The sequence below is a fragment of the Exophiala bonariae genome, assembly GCF_035927105.1.
Source record: "Exophiala bonariae strain CCFEE 5792 chromosome Unknown scaffold_8, whole genome shotgun sequence".
NCBI lineage: Eukaryota > Fungi > Ascomycota > Eurotiomycetes > Chaetothyriales > Herpotrichiellaceae > Exophiala > Exophiala bonariae.
Window position 1 is genome coordinate 753,767 of NW_027042483.1, and position 13,595 is coordinate 767,361.

Sequence of the window (13,595 nt, forward strand, 5' to 3'; positions counted from 1 at the left end):
TACAAGTGACGGATATGACAAAGACTCGAAGTTCGCTTACCAGCGCTGACTTGTGCAGTGGTTATTGAAACATGTCAAGCTAAACCGCATAGGGTTAGCCTGAAATGGTAAGGTTGGGTTGCCAGGCGACGATTGGAGGCTCAAAGCGGCGCCATATATTTGACATGAAACGACGCTGCTTTTATCATGTTCGGATGATTCTACCATATGGGACTGTACTTCGTGCATCATCCTCCATATCAATATGACCTTTCCCATGCCTGGTGCCTCTTCGTTTAGCGACCAAGGCAGCTCTTACTGCAGCTGCGTCATCTGTACTTTCGAAGCGAAAGCTAGGCTGACCACGCCGCCGAGTTGTCTCCCACTTCCGTTCTGATCGATTCGTCGAATATAAACCCTGAACTGTCGCTCTAATACCATCAACTTCGGACTTGTTCAGTCTGCAGTCCCACATGGTCTTATACATATGCCAATATTCCCAGAGGGCCATCCGGTTGCGTGATCTCATGAGGCGATTATGATGCCGAATAAAGGAATGAGATGATATCGAGAAAATCTTCCGTAAACGCCGGACATAGGTCCACCAGATTTCACCGTCGTTAATTGTAAGACCATAATTTGCTTGCAGTTTCTTCAAGATCGGAGCCCATCTCATGCAATGATTAGCAGAGGGGGCATTTCGTCCTTTTGGTATCCGAAAACACCAGCTGACAAGCATTCTCTGAAACGTAGGTGTGAAGAGGTTATTTAAATTGCTGGATGGACCTGATGGTGAAATATCCCAATACTGGGAATGCAAACCATTTGGTCGATACCATTCTGCGATCCAGATGGTTAAGTACTCGAATGCTTTGAAACGCTGGGCCTTTGCCAACGCGATCAATGGAACTCGCCAAGTCTCCAGTGAGACGTATGGTCCAGACGCTACCAGGTCTTGCAAAAGTCCAATGAGCAATGCCAGTTGATCGCTGCTGGATTTGGCAGCGACCATTTCTTGGTTTGACCGTTGATACCATTGGCGTAGTGCAAGTCCGATCTCTTTCGATGTGGTCCGTCCATCGAGATTCTGGTTCTGTTGCCGCATTCTGGACATAAGTTGAGTAGCAGCGTGGAAGTGGCCTGCCTTCAACATGATCAGCAAAAGAGCGGTGGCAGCTCGTCCCTTTTCGTTGTGCCCAAATTTCCCCATGTTTATGATAGCAAGTGTTCTATTGACTTGTGACCAGTCCTTTTCGTGGTAGTATTGCGTCAGTAACCGTTCTTGTAAAGCTCTGTCAGCAAATGTCTCATGGTGGAGATCAGATTTGGCTAAGGACTGCACGATCTCCCACTGGCCGGCTTCGCTAGCATTGTGAATTGTTCGAACAAAAGTCGAAGCTCCACTATCAACACCGACCTTGCGGAGGAGTTGAAATCGACTTAGCAACGTGCTGGCATCACTACTCCAAATTACCACCTCGCGTGTTGCTAAAGGGCCAATCTCCACAAGGCCGAGTAGCCGCATAGTGTTTACAGCAAACTCGAATGAGAAGGCCCGTGTCGCAAATGCTCGTGCGACAAAGTGATCGCTCAGTTTCTGATTTGGAGGTCTTGCGAGTTTACTCGCAACAAGATTTTGAGATATTGAAGGATACTCTGCGTGTATATTCTTTTCTGCAGCCCAGAAATGGCGAATTTGAGCTTCGAATGATGCACCAGCGGAAGTAAGAGCAGTAACAAATGGAGTTACACTTTGATCGTTGGAGGCGAGATGGTGAATAAACGGTTCTAGCAGTTCGAAGCGATCAGGCAGATCTCCTTTCGATAACAGAAATAAATGCATATAAAATGCATCGGAAGGCCGATTCTGTTCCCACAAAAGGGGGATGATACTTGAGTATATATCGTATCGTGGAACCCGGTCGTATATCTTGCAAAATCCCTCAAGTGCACGGGGGTGATTTGATTTTATGGCGGCTGAAAAGATGGCGATCAGGTCGTCTCGGCCACGGAATGAGTCAAGATGATAATTCGAAAATTTCAAAGCACGTGTAGGATACTGACTTTCCAAAGCGGCGGACACAATCTCCGCATATATTGCCGGTCGAACAAATTTGCTTTCTCGGGCTCTGGTGCTGATGATCCACAGAAACTGTTCGTCCGCCGACCCGGCAGCGACGAAAACATTCCAGAGGGAGTTGACTCGTGGATCATCATCATCGAGCCGAACCATGGGACCACGCATGCGGAGACCTTCCCATATGGCCTTGATGCCATTGTGGCCATACTGAAGAGCTTGGGCTCGCAGAAGGATCAGCCAAAGCTCAATGTTATATCGACCTGGAGCTCCGTCAACAAGACGGCTCCCAAGGTCTCGCCAATGGTCAACATCGGCCTCAAAGAGTAACTCTTCCTTGGATCGAAGACCATACATGAAGGCATCTGTGAGCAGATCCTCCCATGTCGTGGACTCCAATGAATCGGCTTCAGTCGACACCGATCGGGTCCTTACGGTCGACAACGTAGAACTTTGACACGACAATACCGGCCCTGCAAAGCTTCGAGAGCAAGCGCTTGGATGCCAATGTTGCCATGGCGATAGATGCAAGACCCGTCTTTGACATCGTGTAAGGCGATAGACGCCATAATATGAGAGCTGTGCTTTGTTACATTGCGCGACTGTCTTCCCCAAGAATCGCATGTAGGGGAACAAAAACTGGGGAGGGACTCTTTGCGATAATGAGGCAAAAATAACCAATTGGACACAACTGATCAATGAACTGTAAAACAACTATCATGACTTCGATTGCCTTAGAATTGGAGGCATCATTATTGGAAAGGTAGCTCGGATTTCTCGGATTTCTCTAGGATCAGGAGATGTCAATACCAGCAAATACCAAAATTTACAGTAGCGTCACGTGTTGGCCTTGGCGCCGAAGCTCTGGTGCGGCTGCTTTGCTGCACCGTCCGAACCTCAACTTCAGCGCTTCTCAAGTCACCTCTACCACAATACTCAACGTGGCCTAATCCAGTCTCAATCTCTACTCAGTCGGCACGATGGTTACCCCTACAGCTGCTCGCATGATGCAGGCCACCCGAGCTCGCATGTTCAGGCCGACAGCAACTCAACGGTGGGGGTGAGTACATAACTCTCAATTCCAGCTCCTGCGAAGGACACTTCGACTATACAGGTAGCTAATGACTGTATCTGCTTAGATATACCTTCCGCGAAAACCGAGTTCCCTACTATCAACGCCTATTCCAGAACCACGATGGCAAGAGACAATGGTGGAAGGTTAGTGGATTTCAGTCTTGATATTTCGAAGCCCGGAGCTGCCAGCGAATTGGCCTCTCCTCACATACAACTTTCCCGTCACAGTTCCCCATCCAACTCGATCTTGGAATTTTCGCGTATCGATCAACAAACGGGTAGACGAGCCTCAAGAGCACAAACACAACCTTTTGAGGGAGGACGTGATCGATCAGGCGACTAGAGAGACGTGGGAATATTGGATGGGCATTTTAGATCCACCGTTACATGGTCATTGACCACTTTCTCTGGATCTCAAGCTCTCATTCAACCGATCTACCTCGAAAACATTTCTGTACCCGGGCAGGTGCACGACGAATAGCCCACATGCGATACCTTGTTTCCCTGCATTTTCTGTTGGACGAATTCACCAGGTTACCCGAAAGATCCTACCTACATACCGTGATCTATTACAATCATTTTTCTTCTTACATACATGCTGACCGCGTCTTACTTGACAGACCTCCCGAAGCGGATATTTGTTATACCCCTACTACGCTATGCTTTACGGCAGCGTAACGTTGTCTTTCGTCGGCATGGTTCGCCTGCTTTTTGGCCACAAGACATTGTGGTAGACTTTTCAGAGGTCATGATGGGAGAGGACCGTCGGATCAAAGTGCTTCAAGATGATTATAAAGCACTCTTGTACATATGCATCATAAAGAACAGGACGAAGAAGAAATCACATCCAATGGCCTTTGGCTGAAGTGCCGCAATTTCGACGTATCGATCTCCCATGAAAGTTTCACCTCTCCCAGGGGAACAACTACCTGGACTGTCTTGGAACACCTTATTGTACGACGCAGAGCCTGGTGATGCTATCAGCTGGACCTTGCCACGTGGTTGACTCCCTATGCCAAGCCTCGCTCTCCAACTCGCAGACCAATCTTGTAATTTTGCTGCGACTCGGGGGTGCTGCTCGTAATCGACAACAAATTTTCCTCAGTACCATGGAATGCATTCACCATTTGCATCAGTGATAACTCGAGATCATCAATCTCTTTTTCATTCTCTTCACCGTTGAGGCGGTGTCTAGAAACAACCGTTCCAAGGGTCCTGTATAATAGGAGTCTCCCCCATCAATCCTATTGGCCGCCACCCAGGAAATTGAAGATTAGTCCGTCACCCAAATCTTATCCGTGAAGCAACCAAGCATTCGCTTAACATCACGATCCGGAACGAGATGTTCTTCTGTACCACTCACCAGGTTTTACCTTCTTTCCAAAGAACCCCTGGACCAACTGGAATGCTGACCAACTCTGCTAACATGGGCTTCGTTCTAATTGCCAACACTTGACCTGGTGACTGCAAAGCCCAATGACCGTTTATTTGAAGCTGCTTGCTCTTCAACTGGTGAGAGCATGGCCAAGATGAATTTGCCTCCATGGACATAGAATGCATACATTTAAAAAAGGTCGCATGGCCCTCAAAAACCGACAAAGAGGTAAGGAAACGCAGAGGTTAAGTTGTGGAACTCTTGCTTTTGGCCGCAAAAATGTTATTCGTATTTCAGTGCGCGTTTATTCTGTTGTTTGCGTCATGTTCATTCTCTTTCCCTTTGACAGCGAACCTTCAAAGGCGGGATATACCTGATTTCGTTCGTCGTTATGGTACTGTGATCCCTCATTCCTAGATTTGTGGGCTAAAGAGAAAAGACTAATCGGACAACTCTCAGCACCTGTGGTCTATCTCTCAGCATCGGAGAAATACTTCCCCTCTGACATCGCGGCACATATCGCCAACAGCCGCCCAGTAGATGGAAATGGTGCTCCGCTCGCAGCGCCTTCGCCCTTAAACCCAGGAAACCTAGACAGCCTCAATGCATTCGCGAACGGGGGCGCCGACGTTTTCCTGACATCCAACGAAGGAATCCGCGCCCTCCCCGGCTGGTTCCAAGGCACACGACCAGCGACCGATGGGTCGATCGGCAACACGCGTGCGAGCGTGATCGTTACGGTGGCAAAGGCCAACAACGTGCTCGACGCCTTCTACTTTTACTACTACACATACAACCAAGGCAACTGGGTATTCGACAACCCGGGGCTCGAGTTCGGCGACCACGTCGGCGACTGGGAGCACACGATGGTGCGGTTCGCCAACGGCACGCCCCAGAGCGTCTACTACAGCCAGCACTCGGGCGGCCAGGCGTTCCAGTACAGCGCGGTCGAGAAGCACAGCGACGGCGTGCGACCCGTCGTCTACGTCGCCAAGGGCTCGCATGCCAACTACGCGACCCCCGGCCCTCACGACCACACGATCCCGAACTTCAATTCTGTCGTCGGCCCGCTCGTCGACCATACCGACCGCGGCGTGTTCTGGGATCCCGCGCCGAATGCGTACACGTACACGTACGACGTCGGTGCCAGGTCCTTCGCCGCTTATAACGGCGCGGATCCAGTGTCGTACCTCAATTTCGCGGGTAAGTGGGGCGACAAGCAGTTGCCTGACAAAACGCCGGGACAGGTCAATATCTTTGGCCAGCGGAAGTATACTTCTGGGCCGACGGGCCCCAGGGATAAGAAGCTCGATCGCTCCGCTGTTTGTCCCGACAGTAAGAACTGTTGGGTTAGGCCCATTCTGACGCCCAGGGACGAGTGAGCAGAAGGGTACTTCTTCAATGGGTGGTTCAATTTGAGACTTCCTATTTTCGGGTACTGGACGCTTATTTAATTGGGAGACACATAGACTGATGAGACACCTACTTTCATCGATAGAACTTGGGGTTTTGGGAACGCGGAATCTATGGGACGGCGCTCGTGTCTCATACAGATGGAGCTAATCGTGTTAAAAGACCGGCCCAGCATATAGCATTATATCTGGGGGCACAGGGCCAAATACCGGCATTAGAGGCATTCGCATCATCGTTGACGAGGCTTCCCTCGATGTTGTAATTACGAGCGCAAACAGCGATCAAAAAAACGTAGAAAGAGTGCCATGCCAGGCACTATATTTATATTCAGCAATTCGAGAAAGCGATTACAAAGTCTGGTCTACAATATGCAAAACTCCCAGGGCTGCGAGCTCACTGTCCACATCTGAGTCCGTGTGGACTATCTGTGTGACGGTATGCAAGGCACTAGAATTGTTTGCTAGAAGCAGAATATCCCACCACAAGGAGAATGATTTGGAAAAGAATTCCACACCCTCCTTCCATGGAATTCGATATGATGACAACCAGAAGGGAAACTTGCTGAAGGATAGTGATATCATAGATCCGCCGTTAGATGATAACAATGTAGTAGGAGAATTATGTGCTGCACAGTCGAAGACCTGTTCCCCTTTTGTGGGAGGCGTATGACTCCCAGGAAGTGATAGTTTCGTGTGAATCCCTGTTTGAAAGGGGCTCAACACACAGTACCAACGAGAGATGACATGTCGTCGATGATGCCTGCGAACAAGCGAATGATAGAGGTAAGCCACCATTTGGCATTACAATTCGTGGCTACTTTTGCCGGAGGTCTCGTGTCGTACATTCATGATCGCTGTGGTTGGTCTTGGTTGAAATTTATGCTTTATAAGGCTGATTGCTTGCGCTGCTATTCTTTGAAAGGACAAAACATCAAATGAAACCCGGCGCCTGACAGGACTTTCCATCAGGTCGACTCTCGAAGAGAGGGAGAAAGAGATATTGTGCAAGAAATTGGAAAGTAGAGTCTGTGCTGGCTGGTCGTTGGCACTCACAGATGAAGAATGTTGTGGTTGCAAGCAGAAACTTCTGTCAATCCGACTGCTGCGATGGTTTTCGCCATCAGATAAAATTCTTCGTCGTAATCACAGGAGCAGCCTTGAGTCTTGAGTCTTGTCGACTCCAAGACGTCCATCCTTCTGTGGGCTTGGTGAGTTCGTGGCTTTCTTCACTTTGAGGAATCTTGGGAGTGTATGGACCAGTCCTGTCCGATCTTCCACCACCGGATCGGTTGTGAGATGAGTTCTTGTCCGGCAGAAGGTTCTTAAAAAGTGGTTTCAAGCACGGTATGCAGGCACAGACAATGCCAGTTCCCACTTCCACAACCGACCACTTTATCGTAGATACTGATCCCATCGTGACGTCGAGATCATCGACAGCAGGAATGACGGTGATCCTGAGAGCAGAAGCAACAGTGGCGAACAACCCGACTCCAAACAGTACAGAGACAATGTACTTCTGCCTGGCCGGGAGCTTCAGCTTCCAAAACACTGGGAGTGGTAGCGTACACAGCAAGAAATCAGTGAAGATTGAAAAGGCTGTCGCAAAGTAAAAGAACTTGACGATGGGCAAGCAGTTCCTTGTCAAGTTGAAGTCCCATGCTGCTCGTACAGGCTTGCACTGGAAGATGGTGACTAGGATACTGCAGATCCATACAGCAATGATGGCAGCACTGAGGGTGTACATTATGCGACGGAAGAGTACCGTTGGGAAGACTCGTAGATAGGACGTCACAATGGAGATCTTGACCAGCATGAGTGCTGTAGCGTACATGATCTGACAGGTCCATAGCGTCTGTGATGGTCAGTTTTGGCGCGCTTCATTGATGACCAAGTCTGAACGTACCTGAATCACTTTCTTCGTCCTGTCAATCAGATGTTGGTCCTGTGGGATATCATAGATGTGCTTTCCGAGGCCATATCTGATGCCTATTCTGGATCAGAATACATTGGGAATATAGTCACACCTCACAGGACTTACCAACTATAGTCATGGTAGAGAATGCAGTGGAAAATAGTCCAGCCGCCACCATGAGATAGTCATCTACAGCAATATGCTTGACGACGAAACCTCGGACTACTAACCGCAGTCCAATGATCAACGACGTCACAGCGATGAATGAGATGTTCACTTTGTAGATTTCTCCTACCGCATTATCATGTGGCAGGAGATCTGTTGGAACCTGGCTCATCCCGTGCGGAAGCGGCTGACAGATTGGCAGGACTGCCCAATAGGGAAACCGGGTCAGTTATCACTCGTTCTATTGAATATTCAGCGGTTAAGTAACAAATCTGCTCAGAATATGGAAAATAGGCGACCTGTTCACAACATCGACAAGGAGACAAGTTTGTTATGGCTACAACTCGAGAGGAATCAGCAGATGCAACGGTATATGAGTCGAGGGATCGATCAGGTCCTGAGTGTATGAATGGCGCTCTAGACCCTAGGAACGGCATGGCACGAGGTGGTCTCTCTGGCTTACGGCAGAGACAACCTTTCCAGTCCTGGGAAGATAGCCAATGTAGAACCTGGTCAAGAGTCATTTTCCATCCAGGTACGTGCCGTCGCTGCGGGTTGAAGATGGGTGGTGTTGACCAAAAACGCGTGAAGAAGGCCTTGGATGGTGTGAAGGCGGTTGGGGAATTGACCAAGGGGACGCGAGAAGTCGTGAGGAAGACGTTAGCGTGTGTTGGATAGATCCGAAAAAGGGGACTTGGCAGGGGTATATTTAGAGGAATTCGAGGCTGACAGGACTGATTGGTTGCATATCGGACAATTAGTCCTGCCAATACGGACAAAAAGCCAGAGAAGAGGCCAGTTGAACAACGCTGATCCTTGAGCGCCACCACAGGTAAACTTCCACACATCGAGGGTTACGGGTGGGATGATGGGATTTTGAAGCCATCCTTCGTCTGCATTCTGGTGGCGTGTCCCTTTCCCCTCATGTTCATGCATCAAATACGTTGGAAAGGGGGCCAATTAGTATCTGGGGTTGGACTTCAGGGGACTCATCTGTTGGAGATTCTGTTTGATAAAAGTGATAAGAGTTTCGATTATCCCCAAGAACGGGAGGAATATCCACGCCTTTGAACTCTCTGATCGCGATAGAGGTTGCCCCCCATGATTGATTTGAACCTACCGCGAATTGTTGGGAACGAGGGTTGACGTGAACCCATGTTGAGTCCCATGTTTGCACACACTTTGCTCAAGATTGGCAGTAATATGGTGGCTTTGGATGAACACGATGATTTGATTGTTCAAGGTGATCTTCCAGGTCAAGGTCCTGCTTTTCCACAGGCAAGAAGGGCACGTGAGAATGCCAGGGGCTCCCCGGGCGTTCTCGACCCGTTACCAGAGACGGGTTGGTCTGCCAATTCTTGGGGTACGAAGTAGTAGCACCACGGCACTGGTATATTATAATTTCTTCAATCCAGATTTCGATGTCGCAACTTCGAGAATGCTTCTCAGCATCGAATGTTTGTGTAGACCTGGGCGTCCGTGGTGGAGGTAGAAAACTATCCTATTGCAAAGGATGCGCTGAACCACGCACAAGTCGAAGGGGTTGACCAGGCGGACTTCACCCCACATCATCTTTCCTTTCCTTCCAGTTGTTTCTATCCTTCGCTCTTGAAGCAAAAAGGACAGAAAGATTTAAGTTGCACTCAATCCCGGTATCGGATTCAGCACTGTCCTAGAAGACAACCTGCTTCGGTGACGCGACATTTGCATCTGTCAACTCCACGTTGCACGCCGAAATCAAGGTGCCAGGGACTACGGAGTAGGTGTGCAACACCGGGGACTCCGGTGAGGACTGGAGTCTCCATCTTCCACGTGAAATCCAGGCTAACGCCCAGCGACAACGGAGAATTGTGTCATATCAAACTAACAGCATCAACTAGCGCATTCGTACCGTCATTTTTGATCACAAGGCGTATTGATATGTATATCCTGTTCGCTGTTCCCGCCCGTAACGTACCTTGACCGCTGGCCACGTTCAGAGGCAAAGTTATCACAGAGTATCCACGAACAACAGTCCTCATGGGTAGCATTGATATTTCCCCCGTGCATGCGGAACAACCGTCCGGCAATGTTATCAAGGTCTCGAGCTCGTGGTGCGGGCCAGGTCCAGCAGCATATGACTTCCGTACCGACACTATCACCACGCCGACATTGTCGATGCTACAAGCGATAGCCCAGTCAACTCTAATGGACGACGTCTACCAAGAGGATCAAACCACCACAGAGTTTGAAAGCTTTATCGCCGAGATAACTGGCAAGGAAGACAGTCTGCTAGTTATGTCAGGAACGATGGGCAATCAAATTGCCCTAAGGTCACTTCTGACACAACCGCCACACGCCATTCTCTGCCACCATAAGTCCCATATCTTAGTCGCCGAAGCGGGAGGCTGCTCGTCACTATCTCAGGCTCATATGCAAGCCTGCTACCCAGTCAATGGTCAATACTTGACTCTCGAGGACATAAAGCGAGACGCTGTGATAAGCAACAACATTCATGTCGCTCCCACCCGTGTTATCTCTCTCGAGAACACTCTGGCCGGTGTCATTACGCCCTTGACAGAGGTGCAAAAGATTTCCGAGTTCGCGCATACCAATGGTATCAAAATGCACTTGGACGGTGCCCGGCTCTGGGAGGCTGTCTCTGCAGGTGCCGGCTCCCTCAAGAACTATCTCGAGTGCTTCGATACAGCCCAGTTGTGCTTCTCTAAAGGTCTCGGTGCTCCCATGGGTAGCATCATTGTCGGCCCGAGCAAAACTCTGGAGCACTGCCGATGGGTTAGAAAGAGTATCGGTGGCGGGATTCGCCAGGCTGGGGTTATCGCAGCTGCGGCACGAGTAGCAGTCACGGAAGGATTTGGCACTGGACCCAATGGCGAAGGCGGTCGATTGCGCGAAACCCACTATAAGGCCAAGGCTATTGAGAAGATGTGGGTCGAGCGTGGAGGGAAGGTCACCCATCCGGTCGAGACTAATATGGTCTGGTTGGATCTGCCATACAGCGGCGTCCCAGTTGATGACATTATTCGCGTCGGTCACGAAGAAGGACTCAAGCTGATGGGTGCGAGGATCGTGGTCCATTATCAGATCCTCGACGAAGCCATGGTCCGACTGGAAAGAGTGTTTAATCGTATCCTTGTTTCCAAGGAGGTGAAAGAGAATGGTGTTCAGGAAGCACAGTCGGTGTATCGATGAGCCGCTGGGTGAGGCTCATGGGGAGTTTTACTCAGACTTACTTTTGGAGTCGGTTAGGCGTCCTACATAGGAGTTCTTAACTACATGGCCAGATACAAAGGCGCTCTCCTTGTTGGCAGGAATAGAGTCTCCAGGTTCCGAAGGAGACAGCAATTCGGACTTCCATGATCACAGCGAATTTTGGACCTGCGATACTGTTCACAAGCCTGCGGTTGGGCGTTGCGGCGCATTTGCGGCTCTGAAGGCATGGCCAGAGGGCGCTTCAACGGATGCATCAAGTTGTTCAATGGCGATCGATACTGACGAGAGGCTCCCGGGTCAGAGTCCAAAATCATATGTCGTTGTCGTCCATGCTGACCATTCGATCGATCTGCCGGTATGGTCAGCTACTGGCGCGGCAAAGGAACTAGACCATGCTCGTTCGATCCTCGCGCTGGTCTTCTCATCAGTCTGCTCCCTTCATTAGATTCCAGCCAGCGGGTTGAATAGCATAAGTTTCACAAAGGGAAGTGCTGTGGTATCAGAGTTGACAATGGGAAGCCCAGAGGAGGATACAAGTTGATGCTTTCGCAGCCAGAATCGAGGTATCTATCTTCTCGAGAGTCAAGTTCTGAACCCTTGTCTCCTCGAAGGTTGAAAACCGAGATACACTAATAAACGACTGCATTAATTGGTGGAATCTTCAGATTGCGTAATGATGAGAATTGACTCAGTGTGATTCACTCTGTCCCGCATCAGAAGCATAGAGCAGTACCGTGGGGCCCCGAAACAGACCTGTGAGGTGAAAGTAGGGACGGATCATGTTAACTTCTGGATAGATTAAAGGTACTTAGAAGTCAAGCCAGTACAGTGTAGCTGAACACCCGATATTCGCGTGCTTACCTAGTTAACTAACTACCTAGGTGTCATCAACGGGTAGTGTGGTTAACAGCAGGTTGGTTTAGGAATATGCCTTCGTCCAACCACCCTGCCAGTGTCGCCTAAGGCCCATTACCAAAGCCCTACGGCCATTGTGGACCGCCTAATTGTCCCCCTAGCTGCCCCCAGGGCTGGCTCCTCGGGGCAAGCAAGGGCGGCATCTCCCCCTTCCCAATCGGGGGTCAACTGCGCGCCATTCAACTATGGCTTGGCACTGGAAGGAGCGACCATGGCATTACTATGCCTTCAGTTGGGTGATATAACGCGACTGACAACCATGAACACACGTCTTCAATTTACAGTGTCACTCTCCATGCCTTTGGAATAATCTTTTTACTGATTTACACCCGCATAACTTCAAACAAACAGACTGAATTTGGACCTCTTGAGCATAGGTGAACTGATTTCCCAACATGGACGCCGTTCAAGGACCATTTCCCCCACCTGGTGAAAACCAACATCGCAGTGCTCCTCTAGCACCTACACAAGAACTTGCCTATCGAAAGAAATGCATTGCCCTCAAAAGGCGCCTTGCAGAGATCGAAACAAACAATGATGCCACGCGCCGCAAAATCATACAAGAGACCGAACATGTCGAGAAAATGCGCCTTCTACGAGCCATCCTGCTTAACCAACTCAAAGACATCATGACAACACCGGCCAAAAAGCTCACTCCCGAACAGCGCGAAAGACTCGGTCTTCTAGCAAATGGAAGAGGCAACCTCGCAGAATTGGCAGGACCTGGCATCACCCAGGAACTACTGCGCTCCCGACCGGAGGGTGATGGATTATTAGATGACAGTTCAGAAGAAAGTGACGAAGAGGAACCTGAGGTTGGTCGACCTTTCACCGGTGGTAATAGAAGCTTACTCGGTACAGCCTCAAGAAAGACCTGAAAGACGCAGGAGAGCCAACAACAATTATCGAGGCGAAACTATTCTGAATACCAATCTCCCCGGAGATCCATCCCCTGCACCATATCAACAGTCCTCCCTGCCCAACTTGGCTCCTGCGAATTCCTTTTCGTCTGCAACCCCTATAGAGCCAGCGGCTCTACCTCGTTCTTCCCGCCTGTCTACGAACACGCCGCAGCATGGTGCACAATTGGGGATTACTGACTCTATGTATGCTCAATCCTCACCCATTCCTGGCAATGAGCACTTGGGTCTGCACTCTCCTAGTCAGCGGGCCGCCCATCTTGATACCAATGGTCTTAGTCGAGGCCCAGCTGTCCAAACACGACCTGAAAGACCAGATGCTCCTTTTGTCCAATTTACCAATCACATGCGCCCACAACTTGAGGCTGACGACTTCGCACATCACGCAATTCCCGCACGGATTCAATCTGAGTGGGATGGACTGAGTCCTGAAAACAGGAAGCTTTGGGATGACAGATACCAAGAACAAATGCAGGAATATGAGGCCAACATGGACGCCTGGAAGAAAGCTTCTCGACGTGAAGCATCAAGCAGTGCCTTTGCAAATTCATAG

General features: G+C 49.7%; 5 protein-coding genes across 5 annotated transcripts; 3 read left to right on the top strand and 2 right to left on the bottom strand.

Moving 5' to 3' along the window:
* Nucleotides 1–184: 184 nt before the first annotated feature.
* Nucleotides 185–2,573, bottom strand: LTR84_012707 (uncharacterized protein; the record flags this gene model as incomplete). Its single annotated transcript, XM_064856224.1, has 2 exons — nucleotides 185–2,421; nucleotides 2,477–2,573. The coding sequence occupies 2 exons, from the start codon at nucleotides 2,571–2,573 to the stop codon at nucleotides 185–187; spliced, it is 2,334 nt and encodes a 777-aa protein (XP_064708124.1).
* Nucleotides 2,574–4,708: 2,135 nt separating this feature from the next.
* On the top strand, nucleotides 4,709–5,887 carry LTR84_012708 (uncharacterized protein; the record flags this gene model as incomplete). The annotated part of the gene is made up of 2 exons (XM_064856225.1): nucleotides 4,709–4,733; nucleotides 4,965–5,887. 2 exons carry the CDS (start codon nucleotides 4,709–4,711, stop codon nucleotides 5,885–5,887), a joined length of 948 nt encoding a protein of 315 aa, XP_064708125.1.
* A 1,150-nt stretch (nucleotides 5,888–7,037) lies between these two features.
* On the bottom strand, nucleotides 7,038–8,166 carry LTR84_012709 (uncharacterized protein; the record flags this gene model as incomplete). Its single annotated transcript, XM_064856226.1, has 3 exons — nucleotides 7,038–7,769; nucleotides 7,821–7,903; nucleotides 7,956–8,166. 3 exons carry the CDS (start codon nucleotides 8,164–8,166, stop codon nucleotides 7,038–7,040), a joined length of 1,026 nt encoding a protein of 341 aa, XP_064708126.1.
* Nucleotides 8,167–10,013: 1,847 nt separating this feature from the next.
* Nucleotides 10,014–11,186, top strand: LTR84_012710 (uncharacterized protein; the record flags this gene model as incomplete). The annotated part of the gene is made up of 1 exon (XM_064856227.1): nucleotides 10,014–11,186. One exon carries the CDS (start codon nucleotides 10,014–10,016, stop codon nucleotides 11,184–11,186), a length of 1,173 nt encoding a protein of 390 aa, XP_064708127.1.
* Nucleotides 11,187–12,517: 1,331 nt separating this feature from the next.
* LTR84_012711 (uncharacterized protein) lies at nucleotides 12,518–13,595 on the top strand (the record flags this gene model as incomplete). Its single annotated transcript, XM_064856228.1, has 2 exons — nucleotides 12,518–12,937; nucleotides 12,984–13,595. The coding sequence occupies 2 exons, from the start codon at nucleotides 12,518–12,520 to the stop codon at nucleotides 13,593–13,595; spliced, it is 1,032 nt and encodes a 343-aa protein (XP_064708128.1).